Here is a 26,174-nt window from a genome sequence, read left to right on the forward strand (position 1 = left end):
TTGGCATCATCACAAACTATGCTGCTGAGGTGTCCCAATGTGTCCCTACAACTGTGCCCAATTTGGTTCACACTGGTCCAGGTACTGCAAAGTTGATGGCGGGGGGTGGGGCACACGGATACACACACAGAATGCTGGGTGTGCATCTCATAAGGCTACTGGAAAGTAGGTAAAAGTAGCAAGATGTTGAATTCACTTCTGATATTTTCAGCTGACATGTAGTACTTGGTGAGCAGAGAGCAGAGCTATGCAGGCTGCAATAGTTAGGAATTATTTATCTTCTAGGAATTACATAATTATTTCTTAGAGGACATTCAGTTAAGTATTTCAACTTATGCTGGCTTCAGATTCATTGCATTTTATAAAGTGTCACTTAAAAATTACTTGCATTCATGATGTAACAATATTTTACTGCATTATGAATAGCCTTCAAACTGCAGAAGCCACCTAATGGCACAGTAGGGAAGCAACCTACCTAGAGAGTAGGAGACTGTTGTTTCGAATCCCCGCTGGTGTGTTTCCCAGAATATGGGAAACTCCTATATTGGGCAGCAGCAATAAAGGAAAGTGCTGAAAGGCATCATCTCATACTAGGTGGGAGAAGGCAATGGTAAACCACTCCCGTATTCTACCAATAAAACCACATGGCTCTGTGGTCACCAGGAGTCAACACCAACTTGACAGCACAACTTTATCTTTTCAATATTTTCAAACTGCAGAACAGTTTTGCTTTAATAACCTCAGCTGTTTATAAATAATGGAGCCAATGTGAGAAAGCAGTGAAGTAAGACAGGATCCATCTTCAATATACTAATAAAACTTCTAGGAAATAAAGGCTAATGATTCAGTTCTGATACTTGTGTGGTGAAAGCTGAAGCCAAATGTCTCAGTACTCACTCATTAGGCGTGTTTTTTTGACCACAGAACTGCCCATAACTGTCAGTGGGGTAGGCCACTTTTCTGGGATCACCATGTACCCAGGCTGCAAAGAAAGAAAGAAAGAAAGAAAGAAAGAAAGAAAGAAAGAAAGAAAGAAAAGGGGGGTGAGGGAGAAAAGGGGGGAAAAAGAAATAGTATTATTTCATAACACATTTTCTCCATCCAGCAGGTCTGTTCAGGTCTACTAGCCATTAAAATGCACTGCCTGTCATGTACCATTTTAACCTCTCTCAATAGCCGCTGAAGACAATTGATTTTCCTTAAACAGTAGACTTTTTAAATGAAAAAAGTATGGATGAATAGATAGAAAGTAAAATATTTCTGCCTCCTGTTCTCCTCCTTCCCCCAAATCAGGGCACATCTGGCTTGCAGCCAAAATATGAGGTAATGCACTTTGAAAATAACGGTTATTAAAATGAGGTCAGGGAAGCATTACAAAAGCTTTGTTGGCATAATGCCATAGAGCCAAGCCAAACAAACCAAACTCCCTTCACTCAAGCTTCTGAGCTTTCTTCTGTACACTGAATCACAGAAGCCACTTAAAATGTACTTCCAAACGGCAGTTTATGCAAATTACTTTGAACTTGCTCTTCTATAATTGCTACATCTTCAAATTCCTCTTGATTTGGTGTTAAATTTAGAAACACTTGAAACTAAATCTTTTCCAAGGTCACTGGCATAGCAACATTCTCACATTCAAGGGATAGGGGATGAAGAGAGAATCCCCTTTAATGAACAGTTAGCAGCCTCTTGAGCATTGGTCCTTGTGGTCTGGGAGTTGATGGGGCTTACAGGCAACACATCTCCACTGATGCCCAAAGGCCAAAGATCCTTCTACATGACTTGGGAGTTGTATACTTCTCTCAGTATTAAAGCATCTGTCCTTCATTCATCTTATCTCCATTTCTGGTATAACATATCAGTATCACAACCAGGGGTCAAGAAATGTTGGCTCTGTTCACCAGCCAGACAAAAATATTTTACTCATTCATCAAGCTAGGTTGGTACATTACTTGTCAGGATTGTTTCTGCTCATCAGGTATCATTTTTCACTTGTCACAGACAAGCAGACTAGTGGATTTCCTCAGCTCCGATCACAACTATTTTGTAGGTACAAAATCCATTATATTGGTGTCCCCCCCCACCCGCCACAAATCATTACATTATTAGACTTTTGTGGCAGTCTATCCTACTTCTGAATTCTGAGGTACAACAAGATTACATTTTGAAGCTTGGGCTAAATAAAAATAAGCATCTGGTAGTCCTCTTTTTCAGGTCTCAAAAGAGTGAGCCATTCGGGTTGCAACTGAATTGGAACAACAATCATATTCAATTTGTTACAGTTCATATTGGCAGCATTTTACATCATACTGTTTTCCATGCAAAATTGCTCAGTACTCCCTGATGCAATATTATCTGCATTGTATTGGACTGTATTGAATTGCATTGGAGGATCGGATGGCTGTTTTCATGCCTTTCTCCTTTGTTTCTGTCTCACCTCAAACTTGTCTCTGTTTGAATTTGGTGATGTGCCATACACAGAAAACGCTGAAGGAGTAAGGGGAGCAGTTATGTAATTGATATATCTAACTGGAACAGAGGTACACTTAGGTAATTTTGGAACCTGGGCTAAAGGCATTTGGAGCTATCCCCCCCACCCGCCACTGGAGGCCTCCCTCCCGATGCAAGTTAAACATCATCCCCCTACACACACACACACACACACACACACACACACACACTGACAAACACAGTATTTTCAACATGTGGGGTGTATTTATGCAAATATTCAGTAACAGAAACATTTTAACATGCAACAACATATTCCCATCCCACATTTTTCTTTCCTCACTCCCTCCACTGTCTCTAAAGCACCTGGCAGAGGTCATAATTTATTTATTTGATTTATATACTGCCCTTCCAAAAATGGCTCACGGCTTGGCGAATCACACTCGGCTGCCTGGTGCAGTACAGGCCACCAGCAACCACACCAATCCGGACAGTCTAAAGAGGATTTGGGGGGCCTCCAGGGTTGTGGAAGCTACTGAAGAGCACCACTGAACTGGACATTGCTTCAATGCCTCCTCAGGCTTGCAGCTCCTCAAGATATGCTGCAATTGATTGATCTGTGTCTGATCACTTCCAATCACAATGCTTGAGGGGAGGAATGTAGAAATAATATGTTGTTACTATTAGAGGACTCTGCCTGCCAGCTCTTCCCCTCCACTCCACAAAGTACCAGCAGTGCATGTTCTCTTTTATGTTCTTATTTAAATACTTTTCCTCAGCCATTATAAGATATTTTGCTGCTAGCAGGAGCTCAATGCATCTCTCCCTGGTTGCACAAAACAGATGGCACCTCTCAGCCTGTATCTTGGGGAGAAAAGTCCCCACAGAAGCAAAGCAGAAATGTGAAAGGAGGAGCCCCTCCTTCTCAGAAACGCTAGCAAATATCAGCCTGCACTTTGGGGCATAGTGTCCTTCCAGAAGAAGCTTCAAGTGCCTCAAAGCATCCCAAAGACATCAAATTTGGAAGTATATATTCAAATTAAAAGTGTGGAAAGTGGAGGAGGGAGGTTTGCTTGCTTCTCTGAAACCTTGCACTTCTGCATGAAATGGGGGGGGGGTATTACGCCCTAACAAAGGTCCACCATCAATTCTAAGAAAGATTTACCAAACGTTTTGTCCCATTCTGACTTATAATAATATACAGTATTTTCCCATTATTTCCTATATGTGATAATTGTTTATCTCGGATTGGACTGGATCAGATCCAAGAATTTCATCCGTACACACCCCTATAAGCCCTATAAGCCATCGTATCAATTATTATTTCATGAAGTTATTTCACAATTGCGAAGAAATTAGAATAGTTTCTGTTTTGTTTAGTGGGAAGGTTTTAGTCATGGAACGACTCTCAATTATTTTCTACTCGCAAAGGTGACAATAATTGTTCTGAAATTAGATCACTTGACCAGACATTGGACATGAGTTAATACCCTGATGATATATAAACTCCAGTGGGGTGGGGGAAAGACATGCTTAGCTGACACCATCATGCATTTGCACATTTAAGAGAATGGGTTGATCAGGCAATTTTCTACAGTTTAAAGAGATATTTAGAAGGCACCAGAATGAGAGCAATGTGCTAGAGACTGCTGTACTCTTATTGTAAGAAAGCTGCCTGGTCTTAAACCTGATGTCAGGAATATCAAGCTTTTGAACTTCCATGGTTGCCTTACTAAGGTTCTGCAAAGTCTGAAAGGTCTGTAATGACACTATCATTCATAGTGAATATTCACATACAGGAATTGCATGTGTAATATGCAGTTCTTTTTCTACCATCCATAAATGTGTGAGAATTCATACAGAAATGTAGTAATTATTGTGTACATACACTCCTTTTTAATGACAACTAGGATTCAGGAATGAAGTCTTCAAGCACAAGAAAAGCTCCCAACTTTTGAAAGATACAGGATGAATTTGCACAAGTTGACAACAATGTATACATATATAAATCAGTAGGCATTTTGATACCACATATCTTGTAGATATTCAGGATAGTTCTGCGTATTACTTCCTCCCCAAGGATACTAGCACACTAACACTGCAAGAGTAATGCTATATCTTTATGATGTTTTAGTTAAATTATAATCTGGAGGGATTGAATAAGTCCCTCCGGACATTCAAGCACTGAAAAGTGTATAACATTCACAAACACTGCCAAATGCTCATACTAAGAAAACATGACCTAAGCACATTAGAGATGGTCTTAGAGGATTAGAGATGTGTTGCCTATCTTCTACCAATTCATGGATTTGTATGCACTTGAACATAAAAGAAAATAAACTCTTGTAAAATAGGATATTTCTATGTGCATCTCTAGTGATTTTATCCTTAACAAAATGCATGACAAAAGGAGTTTAATTTTTTTGTATCTATTGTAAAAAAAAAAAGCCAAGTCCAAACAGATCAATGTTTATAGCTATTACATTCCTTGAATATCTTGAATCTAACTAACTCTATAGTGCAGTTTCCGTAGCAGTCTTCTGTCTTCCTCAGGGTTTTTAAAAAAGCATTTTAAAATTACAAAAGAGATTTAAAAAAATTGTGTGTGATGGTGGGATAAATATTGTCATGTGAGATTTAGAGCAATCCTGCAGTGTGAGTTGCAAAACTTAACACCTGCATTGTAGAGATAATTTAGAATTAGCTACCACCGCCAACAAGATCTGCTTAGTAAGTAGACATTTTTTAATCTGCAATTACTTCCATACTCCAAGAGCACAAGAAAAAAATAGAACAAAAAGTATAGCCTCACTAATTCCAAACTACAGTGTTGCACATACATAATAAAGAAGTATCTATATGCACTAGGGGCATTTTAGGAAAATAGCAGATTCACCTGCTGAAGAATAGTGTAATAAGCGGACAGTGTTGGACTTAGAAGACCTAAGCAAGTTGCTGCTCAGCCACTGACGTACACCTTATTCATATGACACATTTTTTCCTCCATGCAAGCAGTTCCACATATTCTCAGGCACACACTTGTGTGGGCAAGCAGTGGCTGACACCCAGACCAGCGCTGGGGTTTGAGGGGAGGGGAAATTTTGACAATATTCCCTTCCCTCAGAACCCCCCCCCCCCCGCATGTCCCTGAGGGTTGTGCAGCCATCAAGAACATATATTCCGGAGGAACAGTTGACTTCAGAAGGAAGGAGAGATTGCTGAAAGTCACCCCTCACTACCCCTACACAACAGCGCAGTGTTTTTCTGGAAGGCAACCACTGTTGCACCAACACAGTGCTGGTCTGGATTCTAGCAATTATGTGTCTTAATTGCTGAATTATGGCAATTACAAATATAGCTAGCATATACAATATACAAATATAGCTATAGTTTTGCCAGTCACCACAATCACGATGATTGCCAGGCTTGTGTTCCTGGACATCAGAATACATATGGTTTGAACTGCCCTTCAGCCTGAAAACACGTATAGACATATAGGAAGACCTCACAAAGTGGCAGTAGAACCTCAGGTTTCATATGAGGGAAATATCCTTATAGGCAAAGAGCACCGCACGTAAATTACATATCAGTGAAAAAATAGTTGATTTAGCTTTCTAATGTGGTAAATTTCTAATGTGGGCTCAGTGAGTGCCCACTGAAGAATCAAAATGTCTGCATAAAGTAGTGCTAGGTTAGTAGTGCAGATTAAACATACCTGAACTGGCCCCACTTACAAGTCACTATGGTGTCAGTCACATGTCCCCTATGAAAAATGGAAATAAGAATCTATTCCCGAAGTCAATGAGAATCCGTCACAGCTATGCTGTTCCCACAGAGCAAGCAACATAGAGCATGAAGTGGTCATTATAGCAAGACAATGACATACTGTTTTGGTTACACAGAATTCATCAGGCGGCACAGTGTCAGAGGTGAGGTGGGAAATTTTCCTGAAAATTTTACCATATTTTATTTTTCTGTGGAAATTTTTCCATTTCTAAAAAATTCACTGGCATCCAGACTTGCACTGTGCATGTGCAGCAGTGCACATTCCAGATCACTGCTGCACTGTCACTTGGCTGAGAAAAGGGACAATTTTCACCAATCTCCAGTCTGCCATGCATCACCAAATATGTGTGCCACCATGTTTACATGAGCCCCAAGGACATATCCAAGGACAGGAGAGCCAGCATGGTGTAGTGGTTAGAGTGCTGGACTAGGACCAGGGAGACCCGAGTTCAAGTCCCCATTTAGCCATGACACATGCTGGGTGACTCTGGGCCAGTCACTTCTCTCTCAGCCTAACCTACTTCACAGGGTTGTTGTGAGGAGAAACTTAAGTATGTAGTACACCGCTCTGGGCTCCTTGGAGGAAGAGCGGGATATAAAATGTAATAAATAAATAAATATTTTGGCGATGCACAGCGGGCTTCGGAGGGAAGAGGAGATTGGAGATCATTGCCGATTTCCCTCATCAGTGCAGCGGTAGTCTGGAAATCACACTGCTGCATGCACATAATACTAGACCAGATGTCAATCATTGATTCATAAAATTCACTAGCAACAATGAATGAATGCCAATGTAATATTAGGCAAGCTTAAAATTGTACTTAATGCTTTTCAGGTAATTATTCCTAGCAAGTGTGTGAGGGCAGCTTCACACGGTCTCTGTGAAGTCAGTAAGCTGGAAACTGGATGTTTTTATTTTATTTTTTATTTATTTTTACATTTTATGTAATGGTTCCCAGCGATGGTTCCCAGGAACCATGCACTCTCAGTGGGCAAGAAGCACATGTGCCACCCACCACTGGTTCCTGCGTTGTGTCACTCTGTTCAGCCAACTTCAAATCTTGAATACAGAAGTGGAGTGGAAGTTTCAGGAATACAACTGGCAGTTGGCAGCTTCACACAACACACCTGCTAGGAGCACACACTCACTGGGAATCTCTGTTTCCTAGATTACTAGCTTGGCAGTGATCACATGAAGCCGCTGAGAGGGTACACACATTTTACTTCTTTATTGAATAGTCAAATACAAATAATTTCTTTTTACCTACAGCTTTGAATTTATTTTAATATAACTTTTAAACCATGTTAAATGTTTTCATTGATTCCCTGTAAGTTTATATGGTGTTTTGATTTTTGTTACAAAATAAATAGGTCAAAAACATACCAAATCAGACCACAATCGTTTAGGACATCAAGAATACCTCTGAATATCAGTCGCAGGGTAACAGCAGGAGAGAGGGCATGCCCTCAACTCCTGCCTGTAGGTTTCCAGAGGCATCTGGTGGGCCACTGTGTGAAACAGAATGCTGGACTGGATGGGCCTTGGGCCTGATCCAGCAGGGCTGTTCTTATGTTCTTAAGAAAATTTGCAAAGCAAAATTTTCTGAGGGGAAAAATTAATGCAAACTTTATGCAAATGAAGGAAAAAATTGAATAGGATTTCCTCCCACCCAAATTTAATTAAAAAAAAAAATTTAACAGAAAATCCCAGTTTTACAGTACTACATTTATGATTATCCAGATATTCTGGCTGCCTTCCAGGCCATTCAGTGCCACAAAATTTCACTGTGTACATTTACAACGTAGTCTGAAAAATTAATCTGGCCTTTGAGGTCATATGTAAAATCAAACGTAAAATTCAATGTAAACAGGGTGCTCTATGCGCACTTGGTTGCTATGGAGTGACTGAAGAGCACCTTCTCCCTTGCCTGGCAGCTGAAGGACTGAGGGAGATGGAGGGCTGCTGGGCTGCTTTCTCCCCGCTGCCTCTCCTGATAGGCCAGTCCTCTGGCCATGTGAAGGGGGCCAATCTGCGACCGGTGCGCCTGCCTCTCTGTCCGAGGCACAACCCCACTCCCCACTAAACCACGCAGGCTCGCAGCGCGGGGAACAGCATTCTTATAGCAGTAACTCCCATGTAAATGAGTTTAGGATTGCCACCTATGTGAAGTAAACCAAGTTTCCCAAGGCAATTGAAGATTTAAAAAAAAAGACAAAAAACTCTATTAAATATTTTGATCTGGATAAAAACTGATCCCAGACATATGAATGGAGGAAAGATTCTCAGATAAAATATTTTTCTAGCACAACAATGGACCATCCAGCTCAGCAACCTGGATCTAGAAAACCCAATCGTTTTCTTGCTGTTCTGCAATTTTGTATCTACCCTGTGGGCCCAGCCATAACAAGGCAATAAAGAGCTTGACCTATTTCAAAGGATCTTTGAAATATCTTTCTTGAATATTTTTCTTTCTACATTTACAAGCACATGCTGCATTTACAAAGCAGATTTTCTTGCAAATAGATTCATCTCAGTTTGCTGTGAAATCAGCTTTCTTTAATTGGTAATCACATCTGCTGTGCGGATGAAGTGGCTGGAGGGGTTACGTCTTGACTGAACATACAGAGAAACCAAAGTGTGTGCTGTTTAGAATTTAGCACTTGATGAATTTTGTGCAGAAAAATAAGAGAGAGAATGGTTACTTGAAGAATACCACATGATAAATATCCCATTCCCTTTCCTGTTCAGTGAAAAATAGGAACAACTGAACAATGTTCACAGAAAGAAGACAGCAAAGGCTATTATAATAATTAGCCTTCGACAGCAGTGCAGTTTATTTGTTGCAGTTATTTGTTGTGGTGAACTGCTGCTGACCCAGTATCTAGTACTAAATGAAATGGAACCCAGGCATATAGAATATCGGCACCAAGAAAAGGATCTGTATGGTTGAATACTTATGAGACCACTTTTTGATTTCTTGTCTTATTATTTATTTATTTATTTATTTGTTTGTTTATTTATTTATTTATTTATTTATTTGATTTCTATGTCGCCCTTCCAAAAATGGCTCAGGGCGGTTTACATCAAAACAAAACTAAAATCAATTAAGTGTTAAAATCAAAAACTGTAAAAACAACATAAAGCCATTATTAAAACAATTAAAACAGTTTTTAAAACCTTGGAGAACCAGGCCAAACCTTTATGGTTTAAAAACAGTTAAAAAAAACTCTGGAAGGCCAGGTCAAACAGATAGGTCTTAAGGGCTATCCTAAAGGCCAATAATGAAATCATATTGATGAATTTTAATGAATTTATTAATGAATTTATTAATGAATTTCTGCTGGGAGTGCATTCCACAGCCCAGGAGCAGCTACAGAGAAGGCTCGCCTCTTGAGTCGCCACCAGACTTGTTGGTGGTAACTGAAGATGAACCTCCTCAGATGACCTTAGTGTGTGGTGGGGATCGTATAGAAGAAGGTGCTCTAAAGATAACTCGGACCTAAGCCATTCAGGGCTTTAAAGGTAATAACCAGCACTTTGTATTTTGCCTGGAAACATATCGGCAGCCAGTGCAGCTGTTTCAAAACAGACATAATATGGTCTCTCCAGGTTGTCCCAGAGACCAATCTGGCTGCCACATTTTTAACAAACTGAAGCTTCCAAACTACGTACAAAGGTATCCCCACACAGAGCGCATAGTCAAGCCTGGAGGTTACCAGCTGATGCACCACTGTTTTGAGGTCTTCTTCTTCAAGGAATGTCCACAGCTGTCGAATCAGCCGAAGCTTATAGAAAGCACTCCTGGCCATAGCCTCCATCTGAGATACCAGGGTGAGGTCTGGGTCCAGGAGTACTCCCAAGCTTCATACCTGCTCTTTATGGTGGAGTGTAACCTCATCTAGCGCAGGAAAGTCTAACCCTCAAATTCTGAGCCCCTACAATGATAACCTCTGTCTTGCTTGGATTCAGCTTCAAGTCAGATTCAAGTCAGCTTCAATTTGTTATCCCTTATCCAGCCCATTACTGCCTGTAGGCAGGTATATAGGGAATGAATGCCATTTCCTGATGATGAAGATGAAAAGGAGAAGTAGCAAACTGCTAACACCCAGCACCAAATCTCCTGATGATCTTAACCAGCGGTTTCATGTAGATATTAAAAAGCATTCGTGACAGAATGGAGCTCTGAGGGACTCCATATAACAGCTCCTATTTTGAGGAGCAACTGTCACCAAGCTCCACCATCTGGAATCTTCCCGAGAGAGAGGAGTGGTACAACTGCAAAACAGTGCCCCTTATCCCCAACTCCCCCAGGCGATCCAAAAGAAACAGTAGTCACATTCCTTCTGTCGATTCCCCGCTATAGGTCATCCATCAGGCTAACCAAGGCTGTCTGAACCTCACAGCCAGCTCTAAAGCCTGTTTGAAATGGGTTTAGATAAGCAGTTTCCTCTAAAACTGTCTGGAGCTGGTCGGCCACCACCCTCTCAATCACCCTGCCCAACCAAAGGAGATTGGAGACTGGCCTATAACTATCTATTGCTAAGGGGTCTAGGGAAGGCTTCTTAAGAACAAGGAGGCACCCTCCCCTCCCTCAGTGATGCATTTATGATATTAACTAGGCCACCTCCAACAATCTCCCTGCTAGATAGAAGCAGCCAAGTTGGGCAAGGATCCAGAGAATAAGTGGCAGGCTGCACCGCCCCAAGCAGCTTGTCCACATCTTCAGGAGTCACAGACTGAAACTGATCCAATCTAATACTGCAAGAGGGATTGCTGGACACCTCCTTCATAGACCCCACAAAAGTAGTGGAGTTCAAGTCAGCCCAAATACAGGAAATTTTGTCCACAAAGAACCCATTAAAAGCATCACAGCAGAATGTTTCTGGGGATAGATTTAAGGCAGAAGGAGCAGAAATTAAACTCCTCACAACCTGGGATAGCTATGCTGAATGCGAACCTGCAGATGCAATGCACGCAGACCAAAATATTTTTTTTGCTGCATGCCCCGCTACTACATAAGCCTTCAAATGGGTCCTCTGCTTCATCCTGTCAGAATCGAGCCAAGTTCTCCTCCACTTGCATTCCAGTCATCTACCCAGCCGCTTCAGCCCCCGCAACTCCTCAGTATACCAAGGGGTCATTTTTGAAGGAGGTCAGAAGGAACACTTACGAGCAATCATGTCTACTTGCCCTGGTGAGTTTCCTATTCCAGGTTCCCACCAGGACATCAACAGAATCATTGGTCACACCAACTTCAAAACCCTCCAAGGCTTTTTGGAATCCTACTTGGTCCAGCAGCCTTTTTGGATGGACCATCCTAATAGGTCCACCACCTCTGCAGGGGTGGACTGAAGGCAAAGTGAAGGGGAAAACAACACCTGAACATTAGTTTTAAAAATCTCTTGTATTTTTTGGCTTATGATAAAACAGAAAGCAAAGATGAACTAATAAGAACTGAAACTATGTTTACTACGGTAAGAACAGATTGGATTATATCTAATATGGCAGCGGTGGGGGGGGGACATAAGGACTCAAGCTTTCTTTTCTCCATTTGACTTGGTAACTTGTGAAGTGGAATGTTTCCATTTTCCCTATTGTGGTAAGTGAAAACTGTTCATGTATTGAGGTCTTGAGTATCATACTACATTAAATACAAACAGAGCACTTCAGACATTACAAAGAAAAATGGGACCAGGAGTAGCAAGTCAGTACAATTCCTGTCATGCTCCACAACACTACGCAATAACTGATGCTGTCATATAATCTTATCCCAATACAGGAGTATGTTAAATATTGCAGTATTCAAGTGGAGACTTAATTTTAGGTAAATATACAATAATACCATTTATAAATTGTATACATTGAGTTCATGTTGAAAAACACAACATGAAATTAAATAACTTTATTTGTTAAATAATTTAATTTAATCTAACCTTTTCCAGTACAAATGTCCAAGATTTGTCCACACTTTTGAACTTCAGTAGGCAAGAAGGAATATTTTTCATTTTAGTGCTAAAGCATTTTATACAACCATAAAACAAAGGTCAATTGTTTATGTAATGTATCAGGTATCAGAGTACCAGGTATGTATCAATGCATCAGGTATATTCCAGTATCAGGTATCAGATAACACTATCCTAAACATGCTCAATATATTTGATTGACACTGATTAAAAATCTGTAACTTCTATGCAATCCTACTGCAAAAGAAAGAAGGTTGTATGCTGGCCATAGTTTTTCCAACACAGCACCCTTGTTCCTGTTCTTGCAAATCCTAAGAATTTCAATACTTGTTTCTCGGATGCTATGATCAAAATTTCCAATCCACCCTTTTATATACTGTTCCTGGTATTCCCGCATCATGTCCAGCTGTCTGCCAAAAGCTTTGTTCCAAATCTATATACAATTTGACAGATTGTTAATGCAAACTTCCAGCAACCCACCATTCTTCAATTTATGGAAATAAACACACAAGAAATGCACCAGAAATGTCAAATATCTGTGATTTTAACATGATTATCATGTACCCCCTCTTTATTTTCCTTAATTGCTTTGGGACTGAGTGAGTAGTTGCAAATACTGCACTGGAATGCTCCCTACCAAAGAAAAAATATGAGTAGAACAACAACTTTCTTTGACACTTTACTGCAAAACAATTGACTATCGGAGCCAAAAGCATTCCTGTTAAGGATTTGCTGGCTTTCATACTGCTATTTTTGTTTCCCCTTAAAGGCAATTTTTAAAAATATTTTAATATGTGGAAATACAGGCCTGCCAAACTGTGCTTATGGCTTTTTAACACTAGCAATTTACAAATGCAATGAAGCAGATAATAGGACACATGATCCTGAATTTATACATATGGGTAGCTGTTGTATAAACATGCATGGAAACAGGGCTGTTTCTCTTTGACTACATAAGAAAAATTATTTTTATTACCTCACAGGTGGCCTCCTGTCCCAGTGGTTAATTCTCTGTTAGGTCAATGAGCATGGATCAGAGTTTATTGTAACAGAAATGCTTCACAAATAGAGTTAGAGATACAGAGGAGAGTATCTGAGCTGAAGACAACACAATCTCTGAATTCTCAAAGAACAATTAAGAACTATACACTTGCAAAAATTCTGGTAAAACAAAAGCACAGATAAAGCACTATCTATGAAATGAAGCCTATATATTGAGTTTTATTCATAAAAGGGATTACTACTTAATTTATAATTTATAAATCATTCTATAATGATTTAGGGCATGAGCCTGCCCTTAATGGTTACATGTGATGTAGAGGCTTCATGACCTTCCAATACAATACAGGGTGCCCCTCTACCAAGTAAAAGCAAGATACTTGTCCACACCTGAGCACTCAGCAGACCAGGTTCTTGCATACGGGCTGTGGTCCATGTGGGAGTGTGGCTCTGCCTAATATCCATCCATGTGGGGCCAAGGAGGCCTTGTTTATTTACCAGGTTGTTGGCAGCTACTACTACGAATATTTTACTACTACTGGCTAACAGAGGCCCCAGCAACCAGAGCAACATTTCTTTGTGAATGACCTATTCCACTTCATAAGCTTGTGGCTTTTCATACATAAACAAGATCTTTATGACCACTCCTGGATTCCTCTTGGCTAATGGAGGTCTTCATTTGAATAAGAGCAATTAAGAATAAGATGTTGTTCTTCAAACAGTCACCTGAGGAATATCCTATTTCAAATATATATTTTTTCAGAACAGAGCTATAACTATTAGAAACATTGAGCAGCATCCAGACTAATGCTGAAATCTCGAACATTTCGTGTGCAACAATTTTCCTTCTGCTAACCCAATGTATGTTCCTAGGGTCCACCAACTCTCAGGGACATATTTCAGAGGATGCATTGGGGGCAGCAGAGGAAAGGTGCTGGAGCATGAATAGAACACAGACTAGTATGAGGGTAGTGTTAGTCTTAATGGTGCTCAATGAATTTTAAATTCTGAGCTGAAAAAAGTATATCTCCATATCAGAAAACACCCCAGGACTTTATGATGTGTCCTTTATATCCCTTTAGCAGGAACTTAAATCATAATATGTTTTTCTTCTTTTGAATTACTCTATTATTTCATGGATTGAGCTATTTTTATCAGAATTCATTGGTCTTTTCTTAAGGTATGTTTTGTAGGATCAAAACTACCTTTGATTTCTGATTCTGGTAATTTATAAAAATATCTTTCTGAATAAGCCAGAAAAGTCAAATGTAAATATTATGCAAGCTCTACAATAAATGGAACTTCACTTGATGTTAAATTAGCAACATTGTTAAATTAGCAACTCCACTGGTAAAGTTAGCCCAATGACAGACAGCAAAGAAAAACTCCTGTAAACTGGATTATGACGCAAGTGTTGCTTATAATCATTCAAGAGCCAACTTTTACTGAAGCAAGACAGAGAAAATTATAATCATAGATCACCAGCATTGATCTTGCAAGAAGATTTGATTATTTTTATGTACACAAATACTTCTAGTATTTGGAAAGAGAGTGAGAGCCAAATTTATCCTGAATTGCATAGATGTAAATGCTACTCAAACCATGCTGAGTTGCATGAATCACTAAAATGTAATATTTCAACCAGCAGCTTATTTCAATCGATAAAATGTTCCACTGCTCTAGAGAAGATGGACCTCCCACTCTCCAGTCCAGCCAAACAACATGTGGAATGAAAAGCTCTTTCAAACACATTCATAGACTAGGAAAAAATCTTGTTTCTCTTTCTTTTTCCTCTATAAAAAGCCAAAGGACAGAAATATATGGATCCTGTTGGGTCATGAGATGCTTTAGGCACAACTCATGACTGTAAATTGATTTATGTTCTATTTTCCCTTTATATGAACTTTATTGACTCTCATGCATTTTGAACAGGACAAGTGCCTGGAGTCTATCCAAGGCTGACCTCATCTTTCATTTAAAATAAAGCACAGGGAAAAGTGTGAAACAAGAGAGGTGGTTAGTAATAATAATAATTTTAAAAGCCAGAATACTAATGCTGCATAATATTATGTGGGTGGACAGGTGATATGAACAATCTCAATCCTAGAAGCTTTCAAATTAGCGATTGAAGGATTTCACCTATAAGAATGGTGAAAATGAGCACTCTTTTAAAAAACATATTCTGATCTGAGGTTCGATACGTTTTGCTTTGAGCATTACAGGTAGAAACCTAATTAAATATTCTTTCTTAACATTTAAGACGTGCAATGTAGTATACATGTACAGAACTCTAAGACATGTAAAGCTGGACCTCCTGTCTGTAACTAAAGTCTCAGGGGAAAATGGAGCTGGCCAAGCATTCAATTATCTTCATTACTGTGTGACAGACTTCATGCAGCACATGATTTTGGGGAAATTTCACACACTAAAGTGCTGTGATGTCCTTGCCAGAGAATTAAGGAGGATTTGTGCCGAGCTGAAACAGGGCAACAGGAAGGTTTAGCAGTCGAGAGATGCTATGTAATTGCAAGCTACCAACTGCTCAACCTTTTTCTACCAGTCTCCAGTTTCTCCAATCTTCTGACCAATCAATCATCCACAATGTAGAGCTATGGACCACTTTCAAAAGTACTCACACATTAAGTATCTGTTTCATAAAGAAATGGCTTGAACAGCAGCACAGAATCAATAGGGTTGGATATTAAATGGGCAACAGAAAACAAACATTCTCCTTCTCAGTGTGGAATGCTCCTCCCCAGAGATGGAAGGCTTGATTCCACTCTTGAACCACAGGTCTCATGCTTGTCAGACATAAGACCTGTGACAGGCTCTGTATTTTCATCTGAAATTTACAGCAAATTAAGAGAAATCTACTGAAAATGTGCAGTAGGATGGATAGATGGAGTGTTTGGCCCAGAACATAGTCTTACTGCTATTTGAGAGTTCTGTGGCCAAAGACAGGTAATGCTTCATATATAGTGCACTAGGTAACAAGTAGGTAACAGACCAAAAACATTATTTAAACCTGGATGGAGCTGGAGGTTGTACAGATACTGAACATGCTTAAGTGTCAGAGACCATCAACAAGATGAAGGCTAACACTGTCAACATGTCAGGAAGACATGTCTGCAGTGCAGAGAGATTTCCCATTACTGTTGCACCTGTGCACGTGTAGGGTTGGGAGATTGATTTTTCAAGATTTATGATGCTTCAAAAAGTGGCTTGTAACTGGAAAATAAGGGCATTCACACAACCAGGCTGGCGGGGAGGCAGGGTGGAACCTACCTTTCCCCCAGATGACAGTCTCTGTTGCCTTCGGCACGCTGCTGCACTCCTACATGATCTGCATTGCTCCTGGCAGTGCATATCAGTGGAGGCTGGGGAAACGAGTCGGGCATTCTAGACACCCAACTCTGTGTATGCCCGGACTGTGTGCAACCTACCTGAGCATAAACAGGACCCTGGCTCTAGGGTTAAGGTTGTGCCAGGGTTAAGAGCACGCCAGGGTTAAGGGCGATAAAAGCTGGGGTTAAAAGTCAGGCTACCAGTAAGGGCAGCAACAGGATTGGGCTTGATCCTGGTGGTGCATATGGGCAGCAAAACCCAGGCTGGGCTGCCCTAGCCAAGGTTTGGTTGCTCATGTGCACTGCATCAATATGTCCCTGGGGGTTTGCACAGCTTTTGGGGACATATTTTCGGATGACGTCCGGTGTGTAACTCTATATGTCAGTCAATATATTTATAATCGGCATGTATAATGGTTTTATTTTCTGTTTTAAAAGGATTTATACTGTCTGCAAAGATTGTTCTGTAAGCATATTGCTATCAATCCATTTACGTTTTTTTGCTGGGAATGCACTTGGGAATACAACTGGAAAAAGGCTGGGAATTACAGAACAGAAATGTAGCTGATAATACTGCTGGTTCTATATTGTTATTCAACCCATGTTCTTGAAAAGTTCGTCTAGTCCTTTGGGCCCATTCATGTGTTTCAATATGAGGGATGATTCCTTGTAGCCTGGTCTTATGTTGTTTAAGTAGTAATTGTAGAAAGGAACCATGTGTGTTGGGCAGTCTTTAGACTCTATTCTGAGGATGGGAAGAAACCATATTGTTTGGCTCAGTAAATGGTGTACCATCTATAGGATTAGGCCTGGAAAACAGGTGAATATCTTTCATGCCAATGCCACTTCAGTAATATATGAATCAGGAATATATATTTCCTGCTGTGTTCAATCTAGTGGGAACATGGTCCTAAACTGTAGAAAAAGGCATATATGTATCAGATTGGAACCTCACCCATCTTCTTCCAAAATAGTTCTTTTTTCAGGAATACTGCATTTTCTAAGCAGTCAAAAAGACTTAGTTGTAGGTGATACATAATAGGTGAGAAGAAAATGTGGCGTGAAGAAGATCTCTTTGAAACAGGAAAGGTGGTAAAGATGATATAATGAGCTTATTTAAAGATATATAAATTTCTATGGGGCAGTACTGACCATGGTTGTTTCAGTATTTTCAATCGCCACATGGTAAACACCCTCTTAGAAAATATGGCCTATGAGCAGTCCATCCTGCCTGGAATATGTTAGAAGGCTTGTTATTGAGTAAACCTGTATACTGCACTTTTATGGAATTGGATAAGCAGCCATGTACTTTCCCAGGCCACCTGGGAAAGGATCTTTGACTTGATATGGTACCTCATAATCTACCAGAAAAGGCTTATTCTATGACTGTCGGGATGATCGTCTTTAAATTTCTAGCCAGGTCAGATGGGGATTCAGGAGATTCAATCTAGATTCAAATCCAATATATTGAGATTGATGTAAAATGTTGTATTTATTAGAGCTCAAATGTTGTATTTATTAGAGCTCATTCTAGTCATGATGGATTATTTGTTCCTTGGACAAATTTGGGCCAACTGGCGAAACTCTTCTCTTATTTGAAATCATTTGTATTAGCTGAGAATTTGGGAACAAGTGATACAACCTAAAAAGGCCAGAATGGCAATAAGAACCAGATGGAATAAGGTAAATTCAATTACAATATATGAAAGGCTTTTGAGGATCTGGGACATAAAAATAAAATAAAAACAAACAAATATTTTTAGATTAAGAGGCAGTATAGCAAGGGACAATGTTTTCATTCATACACTGAGAATTTTTATCATATTTTAAATAAATGTCATAATAACACATAACCATATGTTTTATTAAAAACTAATATAAGAGAATTGGTGGTAGATGGTCAAACATGTTCAGCTATATGTTTCATTTAATGAAACTTATTAAAGTTTCTTAATCTGTAGCTTATATTTATAATGTATTTATTACATACAACATCTATATGCCCTGTAATAATAACAGTTCGGGGAAAATAAGATGAATCTCCCTGGCAGTATTCATATCCATATAAATGAAATGTGGATTGATATTGTACAAGCAATGCCACCACCTTTTGGATATAGTGTCATTCCAATTTAATTAGTCTCCATTCTATCTTATGAGGTTGCTTTTTATTTAGTTAGGAGGGGGTCAATCATTTGTAGATTTCTTCAGTGTTCCATTGCCCAACTCATGCAAGGAAGCACAACAACAAAAACAAATAGCAAACAACAGTACCAATATCCCACATCCTCTGTGAAAATGGAGTGGCAGGAGTCCTCCTCCTCCTCTTCCTCCACTGGAATGCCACTTGCATAATTATTGAAGAATTGCTAATATGTAGTATATAGTTACATTCTCTGATGGGTTGTGCAGGAAGACCTTGAGAAATTTTCAATACCTTGCTGTGATGTAGTAGAATGCTGTATTAATAGGATATTCCAGCAAGACAGTGGGCATGCATTCTTTTCTATTCTATTTTCTGATTTTCATTGCTTGTGCAATGTGAGCCTTCCTCTTTGTTTTCTGACATAATTTTGTGTCTATAATTTTATTATTTTGTGTCTATACAGTATAGAAAAATGATAATATTTAATCAATATTAAATATTGATTAATCAAAATAAAGTTAATCAAAATAAAGTTCATCATGCCCATTAAAACAAAGCAGAGCAACATCATATTTCAGGAAACCAGATTCATTAAAATGAATGGAGATTTTGCTATTGAGTTCAGTGGATGGACCGAGTAGCTGAATATGCACAACAACTGGAATTTGTCCTCAGTTAAGGCCAAACTAGACTGAGCTGTCTTTGCTCCTCTACATACAGCCAGTGATTTGAACCAGGGTGGGAAGATGCACAGTGTGGTGATATCATATTATGTACTACTCATATGAACTTAACAGAAAATAAAGAGACGGAATGGTGGTATCCACTGTTCCCTCTAAGACGTGCACATGTGCGAGCGCTCACAAGTTTTCTGATGTCCGCTCACTTAATTTTAGATCCTTCTTAGGTTGAATTAGGAAGGCCCCACTCTGAATGCATGTGTGCACACAGTGCTTTGATACTGCCGTCCCGAACAAAACTCATTCCGCAAAGAGATAGAAAAAATTAGAGGGACCACTGGTGGCATCCCATTTAATTTGGCCATCAGTAATGTTCTCACAAAGATGGTTATTGCTGAATGTGATAAGTGAATAAATCTGAATTCCATAGCTAAATAAATTCTTATGCTTCTCAATTTATTTGTACAAACTATCTTACTAGAGTTATAAAAATGCAAAGCCTGTTAAAAGAGAGACTTTTTCTTTCTTGTTTTGCTTAATGATAATTGCTATCATTTTTCTGCCGCAATCACAGCTCTTTACAATTACAGTAATAAAGAACAAAATTATTGAACCATGGCAATTCTCCTACATTGTTCAACTTGGACATCCCCCCACCTATCAATATAGCCATCCTTTTGATCCCCATCCCCCTATAATTACAACAGTAAACTAATGTGAGCAGGTAGTTAATGCTTTGTTTCTCAGAAAGCTGTTAAATGAATGTCAATATCTTTAATTGGAATGTCCATTAAACTTCAAGAAACATTTGGTTGTCTAGTAAATGAAAAGTTACTCTCTGATTAATAGGTTAAGTTCAACTGTGCATGTATTTACTTACCTACAATTCCTAAAGCAATGTAACCCAGGATGACCACTACAAAGATGACACAGCAGAAAACGTCTGTACAATGCCTGAAGATAGAACATATTAAGCAATTACAAGTGTGTCCAATAATACAACTGTGGCTCAAAATAAAATTCACTTCTTGGCATATTTGCCTATCCACTGGCTACCAACCCATTAATCTTTCCTAAAATCTCATTTTCAAAGCCATACACCTCTTGTAAGCCAACATTTACTGTGGGAGAAACAAACATTCAAAATGTCAATAAAACATAGGCAAGGCCAAACTTCGATATGCTTGTTCCCAAGAAAAGAGTAGCTTGCATCAAAGGATTGTTGCAGAAATTGGGCCATTTATACATTTGGGCAATACTCCAGGCAAACGCATGATCACTCTGCTCATTATGACAACTGTCCTCTCAGATCATGGAACCTTTTGTTGCCTAGTGAATAGAAAGTCTGTCTCATTTGCCATGAGTAAAAATTGAAATTCTGTATGTCATAACTCAGCCCACACTGAGTATCTAGCAGCAAGCAAAATTGGGGAACATGTTAGATGTATATTTGCCACAAGTACAAACGTCCTATTGCTAAGTGGGGGGAAAGGTTACTATCAAAAGGGTGCCATTGTGCATTTGTTGAATAGGTTGGAAACCATCCAATATTGAACTGGACAGACTGGACTATACATAATTCAAGATAACTTTCATTTTAGTTCAGGAAATGGCAAACTGAAACCAGAGGGAAACTGAAGTACTGCCATCCAGTGATTCAGGAGTTAGGTTGCCAGTGGGTAGATATGTGGGTATGATGGTCCACCTCAAAATCCAGTACTATTCAGCTTAAAAGCAGTAAATGGTAAAGTGGCTGGCCTAGCAGATAGGGGGAACATTAAAAATAGCTAGATACATACTGCTAAGGAACAAAACAGTACATAATACCTCATGGTCTTTCAATTCTGCTTTTAGAAATGGGAAAAAAACCATTAACAATTTATTTTAATTTATTTTAATTTATTTAATACGTTTCTATACCACCCAAACCATAAGTTCTCTGGGTAGTATAATATTAATAATATTAAATAATGTTAAAGATTAATCTGCAGACAAGAGATTAGTAATCAACAAACAATGGAATGCTAATGCCGGCCATGCTTGAACAAGCATCTGAATTAAATCAAATAAATATTGGCTGACATCCTGACTAACCATGTGTGGGTCTGTGCTTCTAACAAAAGCAAGATCACATGCCCTCACATTTCTGAAACACAGGTGCTCTTGCACAAGAACATGATAATATTTACCAAACTCCCTTTGCTCCAGAAACACTTTCTGACCTGCAGAAACATGTCCCTAAGAGCTGTACAAACCTCAGGGATGTGTTTCAGGAACAAAAAGAGCATGATGAAAATAGTAGCACTCTTGTGCAAGAATACCCATGCTTCAGGAGTACTCATGCATTATTAATCAGAAGGTTGGCCATCAAAATTAAATTTTGATGTCCTCCCTTATGAACTGTGGGCAATCATGCATGGGGCACGATTGGATTTCACTGATCTAATTTCCCCAGGAAGTGCTCTGAGAGCAACACACAATTATGTCCCTGAGGGCTGCATGTTGCTCAGAGCAGTTCAAGGGAAAGGGGAGATTGGTGAAAATCAGACACACATACCACCCGAGCACCCACACTTCAGAAGTGGGAATGCTACCACTGCACACATGCTTTCTTTGCTTGCATGGGCATACCCGTATTCAGGATGTCCAGCATCCTAAGGCAGGGAGCTCCTACATTCATAGTGAGGCTTTGACAACCCTACTTCGGGTCCCAGACATTCCCAGAATGTGGAAAACCTTCAGGAGTAGCTTTCCATGCAGTGTTATTAGCTATGGCCAAAGCTGGCCACTGGGATAGCTTGATGGCACACATGGAAGTGCATGGGTGCGCATACTATTCTCTTTGGATCCTAGAAATAACTCTTTGGCTAACCTAGTGCAACAAGAGTAAATTAAGATGTTCTTTTATACAAGCTCAACTGCAATCTTGTTAATATAGCGACTGGTATCTTATCGTCGGGGAGACGTGAAGCTTGCGTGCGATGTGCGCGTATGCAAAAGGCTCTGTGAAGCCTTTTGCACTGAAGAGGGAGAAGGGGCGGCAGGGAGGTATCCTGCCACCCCAATTACTACATACAATACGCGCGCTGGAGGGGGAAAAGCGGTTGGAAGGGTAAGTAAACCTTCCCCCGCCCTTAAATGAGCCCCCGACAAAGTGCTGGACCGCAGTGCTGCGGTTCCGTGCACACCCCTACTCTGAAGGCACAGGACACTTTGGAAGCAGAGAAATTGCCAAATTTTCTGAAGACACAGGACACTTTTGGAAGCAGAGAAATTGCCCAAACTTGCTCCTCTCCCAGATGCATGGGTGCAACAGCAACAGCAAAGCCACTGGCTGTGAGAACACAGCTCTTACTGTGTTCTCACTCTGTTCTTGATGTTAGCCAGGGTCTTTTCTGTGGTTGTACCATATCTCTGAAATGCCCTCCCTGAAGATGTCCACCAGGCACCATCACTGGTGTGCTTTAAAAAAATATATATAAACGTTTTTATTTTTATGAGCATTTTTATCTGCTGCTGTTTTTATTTCTCTTTGATGCTTTTGCTGGTGTTTTTGGTTTTTATTCTGTGTTTTATATTTTGTAAATATATTTTTGTAAGCTGCCTGACTAGTATATCTTTCAAATTTTAGTTCTCTTAAAAGAATTGACTGGCTTTTCCTGGCATCCACGTAAGATGTGCCAATGCTGTTTAATTTTCTTTTGTGGACTATTTGTAATGTAGTTAAGCATTAAACTGCAATGACTGTTTTTACAGCATATAGGTCCATGTAGACCAGGGGTGGGGAACCTTGGCCCTCCAGCTGTTAACTCCCATCATCCCCAGCCACAGGTAGTTCAAAAACAGCTGGAGGGCCAAGGTTCCTCACCCCAATGTAGACTGATAGTATAATTATGTGTACAGTGAAAATCTGTTCTTGCCATTTCTGGCTTTAGAACCAAGGCTACACTTGTAAGCCACACTGGGAGTGAAGATGGTACAATTTGAGATTTGGAACAGGGCATATCTTTCAAAAAATGCAGAAAGTGAAACTATTGCTGGTTGCAAAGAGTTCTCAGCTGCAATCCATACTGTGACAAAACAGTCAGGCCTTTGAGCAGTCAACTTTCCAGACTTGCTAGGCAGAAGAAAGAAAAACAGAAGGGAAAGGAGAAAACAAGACAAAATATTTCATCTTGTTCCCTGAAAGCCACCCCCTACCAGTCGCTTCTATTATCATCTTCAGCAAGTGCAGTTTTCACTTTTAAAACTTCTCTTCACACACACACTGTCATTTTGCAATGAACATTGATTCATCATGGAATTTGATAGAGAGAAGGCATACTTTGGTGGGAGCTGGATTTAAAGATTCATGCAAACACATCACTGGGCAGTAAACTATTGCATTTGTGTTCATGCATCTCTAGAGTGCCAGGATCCAAGTACTGAAGACATACAAGAGGCAAGGTTTTAAATATTCAGACTAGTGTGATAGGCAATGCACGGAGACTCTGTGCTGAAAGCAAATAAATTTTATATGAATGCAGACTATCAATTTGAGGAACTGTTCATCTGCAATTGTTTCAAATGAGGCTCGTCTAAAGAAATACAATATTTCCTTTCTATTTAAAATAATTTAAATTTATATACCGCCCAACTCACAACTCTGGACAGTGCACAAAATTAAATGAAATCACAAAAATTAACAGAGTTTAACAAGATCACAATGAAATCACAAAAATAGCAATAAAAGCACAATAGAAATAAAGCAATATATTTAACAACCTTGAAAGGCTAAGCCATTTCAAGGCTAGATCTGGCACAACTGATGATATATATTAAGGATGGATCCAGAAGTCCAACATTCTGCCCCAGCCCTCAGTCCCACCCCAAAGGCCGGCCCCCTTTGGCGGCCACTGCCAATGGCTGTGCCACTGCCCCAGCCCTGGCTTTATAGTTGGGCCAGCCACACCCACACTGCTCTCACCAGCAGGGTCCAGCTGGCCACGATGACCTACTGAGCCAGAGAAAGGAGCAGCCTGCAAGCTTCAGGTAGGAAGGAGGTAGTCAGGCCTAAGAGCAGAGAAGTTCTTAGGACCTGGCCTCAGGGATCTGGCCCGGTCCACAGCCACCTTGGAGGCCTCCAAATACGCCCCTCTCTTCATGATGGTGGCAGGCAGCAGCCACTTGCCACCACTTCCCAGTCCCAGCAACTGTGCGTGCCACTGGATGGGGATGGGAGCCAGGCTGCCTCAGTGGGGAATGGACTGGGCTGCACCATTGCTGCTAGCGGCCTTTGTGTCCTCTGCTCCACTGCATCGAAACTGGGCCGAGTGAGAGGATGGTCCTGCAGGCAGGGGCTGCCTTGGTGCGGCGGAGATCCTGGCTGCTGGCAGGGGTGGGCAACTGCCTGGATGCATGTGCACCCCGGCCCCTCTCTCGACTCCACCTGCCTGCCTCAGGAACGCTGCTGAACGTGCAAGGAGGGAGGAAGTAGCAGCAGCAACGCTGGCAAGAGCGAGCGTGTTGAAGAGGCGCAGGCCAGCTAGAGAGCTGGGGAAGGAGCCAGCCAGGCACTCTCGGCTCTCCACCACAGCAGCAGAGCGGCTGTCCCTGAGCCCAACAACCAGCTGAGTCAGTCATTAAAATGGTAACTATCTGTCTGCTTGATGTGTGGCTGCCTGTGGGTGGGTTGGGGCCTCTGGGGTTGCCTCCAAAGGACTTTAGGTCCTAGCTCAAAAATCACCTAGGTGCGCCCCTGCCTATGAGTTCAGCTTCTGCAGTCCCAGAAGGATGGTCCCAGTTCAGCCTCCCAGGCCTTACAGCAGACAGGAGGGAGGCAGATATTCAAACCTGTCCAGCAGCTCCTACAACTTCCTCCAGATCTTCCTCCTAGTCAGGTGGTTTTGGGTGATTGTTGTGTTACTGTCACTCTTCTGCTTGTCTATCTGTGCTAGGAGTGACAGACACTCAAAAGAGTAGATTGTGGGTGACCAGTGCTTTAAATCAGAACATTGATCTGTCTCAAACATTTGGTTCAGATGCATCCTTAATTTGATATCAATCAATGCCACCACTAGGAAAGTAGAGTCCTTTTCCTTAGAATTAGCAAGAGCACTAAGCTCTTTCAATAACTAAAGCAAAGTTCTGATGCAAACACTTTTTATTCAAGCACACTTTTTTTTACAGAATAGTGCATGTTAAATGGTGCACTTTTCTAGAAGGAACTTGAGAAATCATATTGCATTAATTCAGTAAATTGTTATTACTATTAACTTACATACCTAACAGAATGAGAAACAGAAGGAATGATCAAGACACTTTAGTTATATTATCCTTGAAACATTTGGCATAGTCTTCCTCCAGTGGGTACCTGAACTACATTTTCTCAGTTTTTGCTTATCTTTTCTTTTATATGCCACCAGCCTTTTGGATCAGTGCACACAACAGAGGCTGTACTGATACAGATAGTGGACACTTGCATATAAAGCTGGAATAACAGCTGTTTTAGCAAAAAGAGGTGAATTGTTTGATGAGATTACAACATATTTTATTTCCCCTTGCAAGATATTAGCACACCAAAATAACTGCAAGTCAAGGTTCACAGGAAAGGAAAAATAAAAAGACCAGTAAGCAAACAAGCATTGGTGAGGGCTATGATATTTGTGGACACAAGACAATTGACCTGTGAGATGAGACATGTTGTCACACCAGTGTTCAAATTATACCATCTGAAAGCCACACCCACAATTATAAATGATGGCACATGTTTCCCTCTAATGTTGCTCATTGTTTGACACCACAGACTTATGTAGAGTGGACCATCCA

At 40.3% G+C, this 26,174-nt stretch overlaps 1 protein-coding gene across 6 annotated transcripts in view; it reads right to left on the reverse strand.

Moving 5' to 3' along the window:
- Positions 1–26,174, reverse strand: part of SLC44A5 (solute carrier family 44 member 5) — a 296,509-nt gene that overhangs the window by 69,660 nt on the left and 200,675 nt on the right. For 3 of the 6 annotated variants that reach the window (XM_053243954.1, XM_053243949.1, XM_053243951.1), the window contains exons 3-5: positions 20,248–20,321; positions 12,169–12,210; positions 898–982 (exon numbers count right to left, since the gene is read on the reverse strand). In XM_053243954.1, coding sequence (XP_053099929.1) covers positions 898–982; positions 12,169–12,210; positions 20,248–20,321 — 201 coding nt within the window. The remainder of the gene's footprint in view (positions 1–897; positions 983–12,168; positions 12,211–20,247; positions 20,322–26,174) is intronic. The other 3 variants (XM_053243950.1, XM_053243952.1, XM_053243953.1) reach the window with 2 other exon arrangements.

This window comes from Hemicordylus capensis, chromosome 4, assembly GCF_027244095.1.
Source record: "Hemicordylus capensis ecotype Gifberg chromosome 4, rHemCap1.1.pri, whole genome shotgun sequence".
NCBI classification, from domain to species: domain Eukaryota; kingdom Metazoa; phylum Chordata; class Lepidosauria; order Squamata; family Cordylidae; genus Hemicordylus; species Hemicordylus capensis.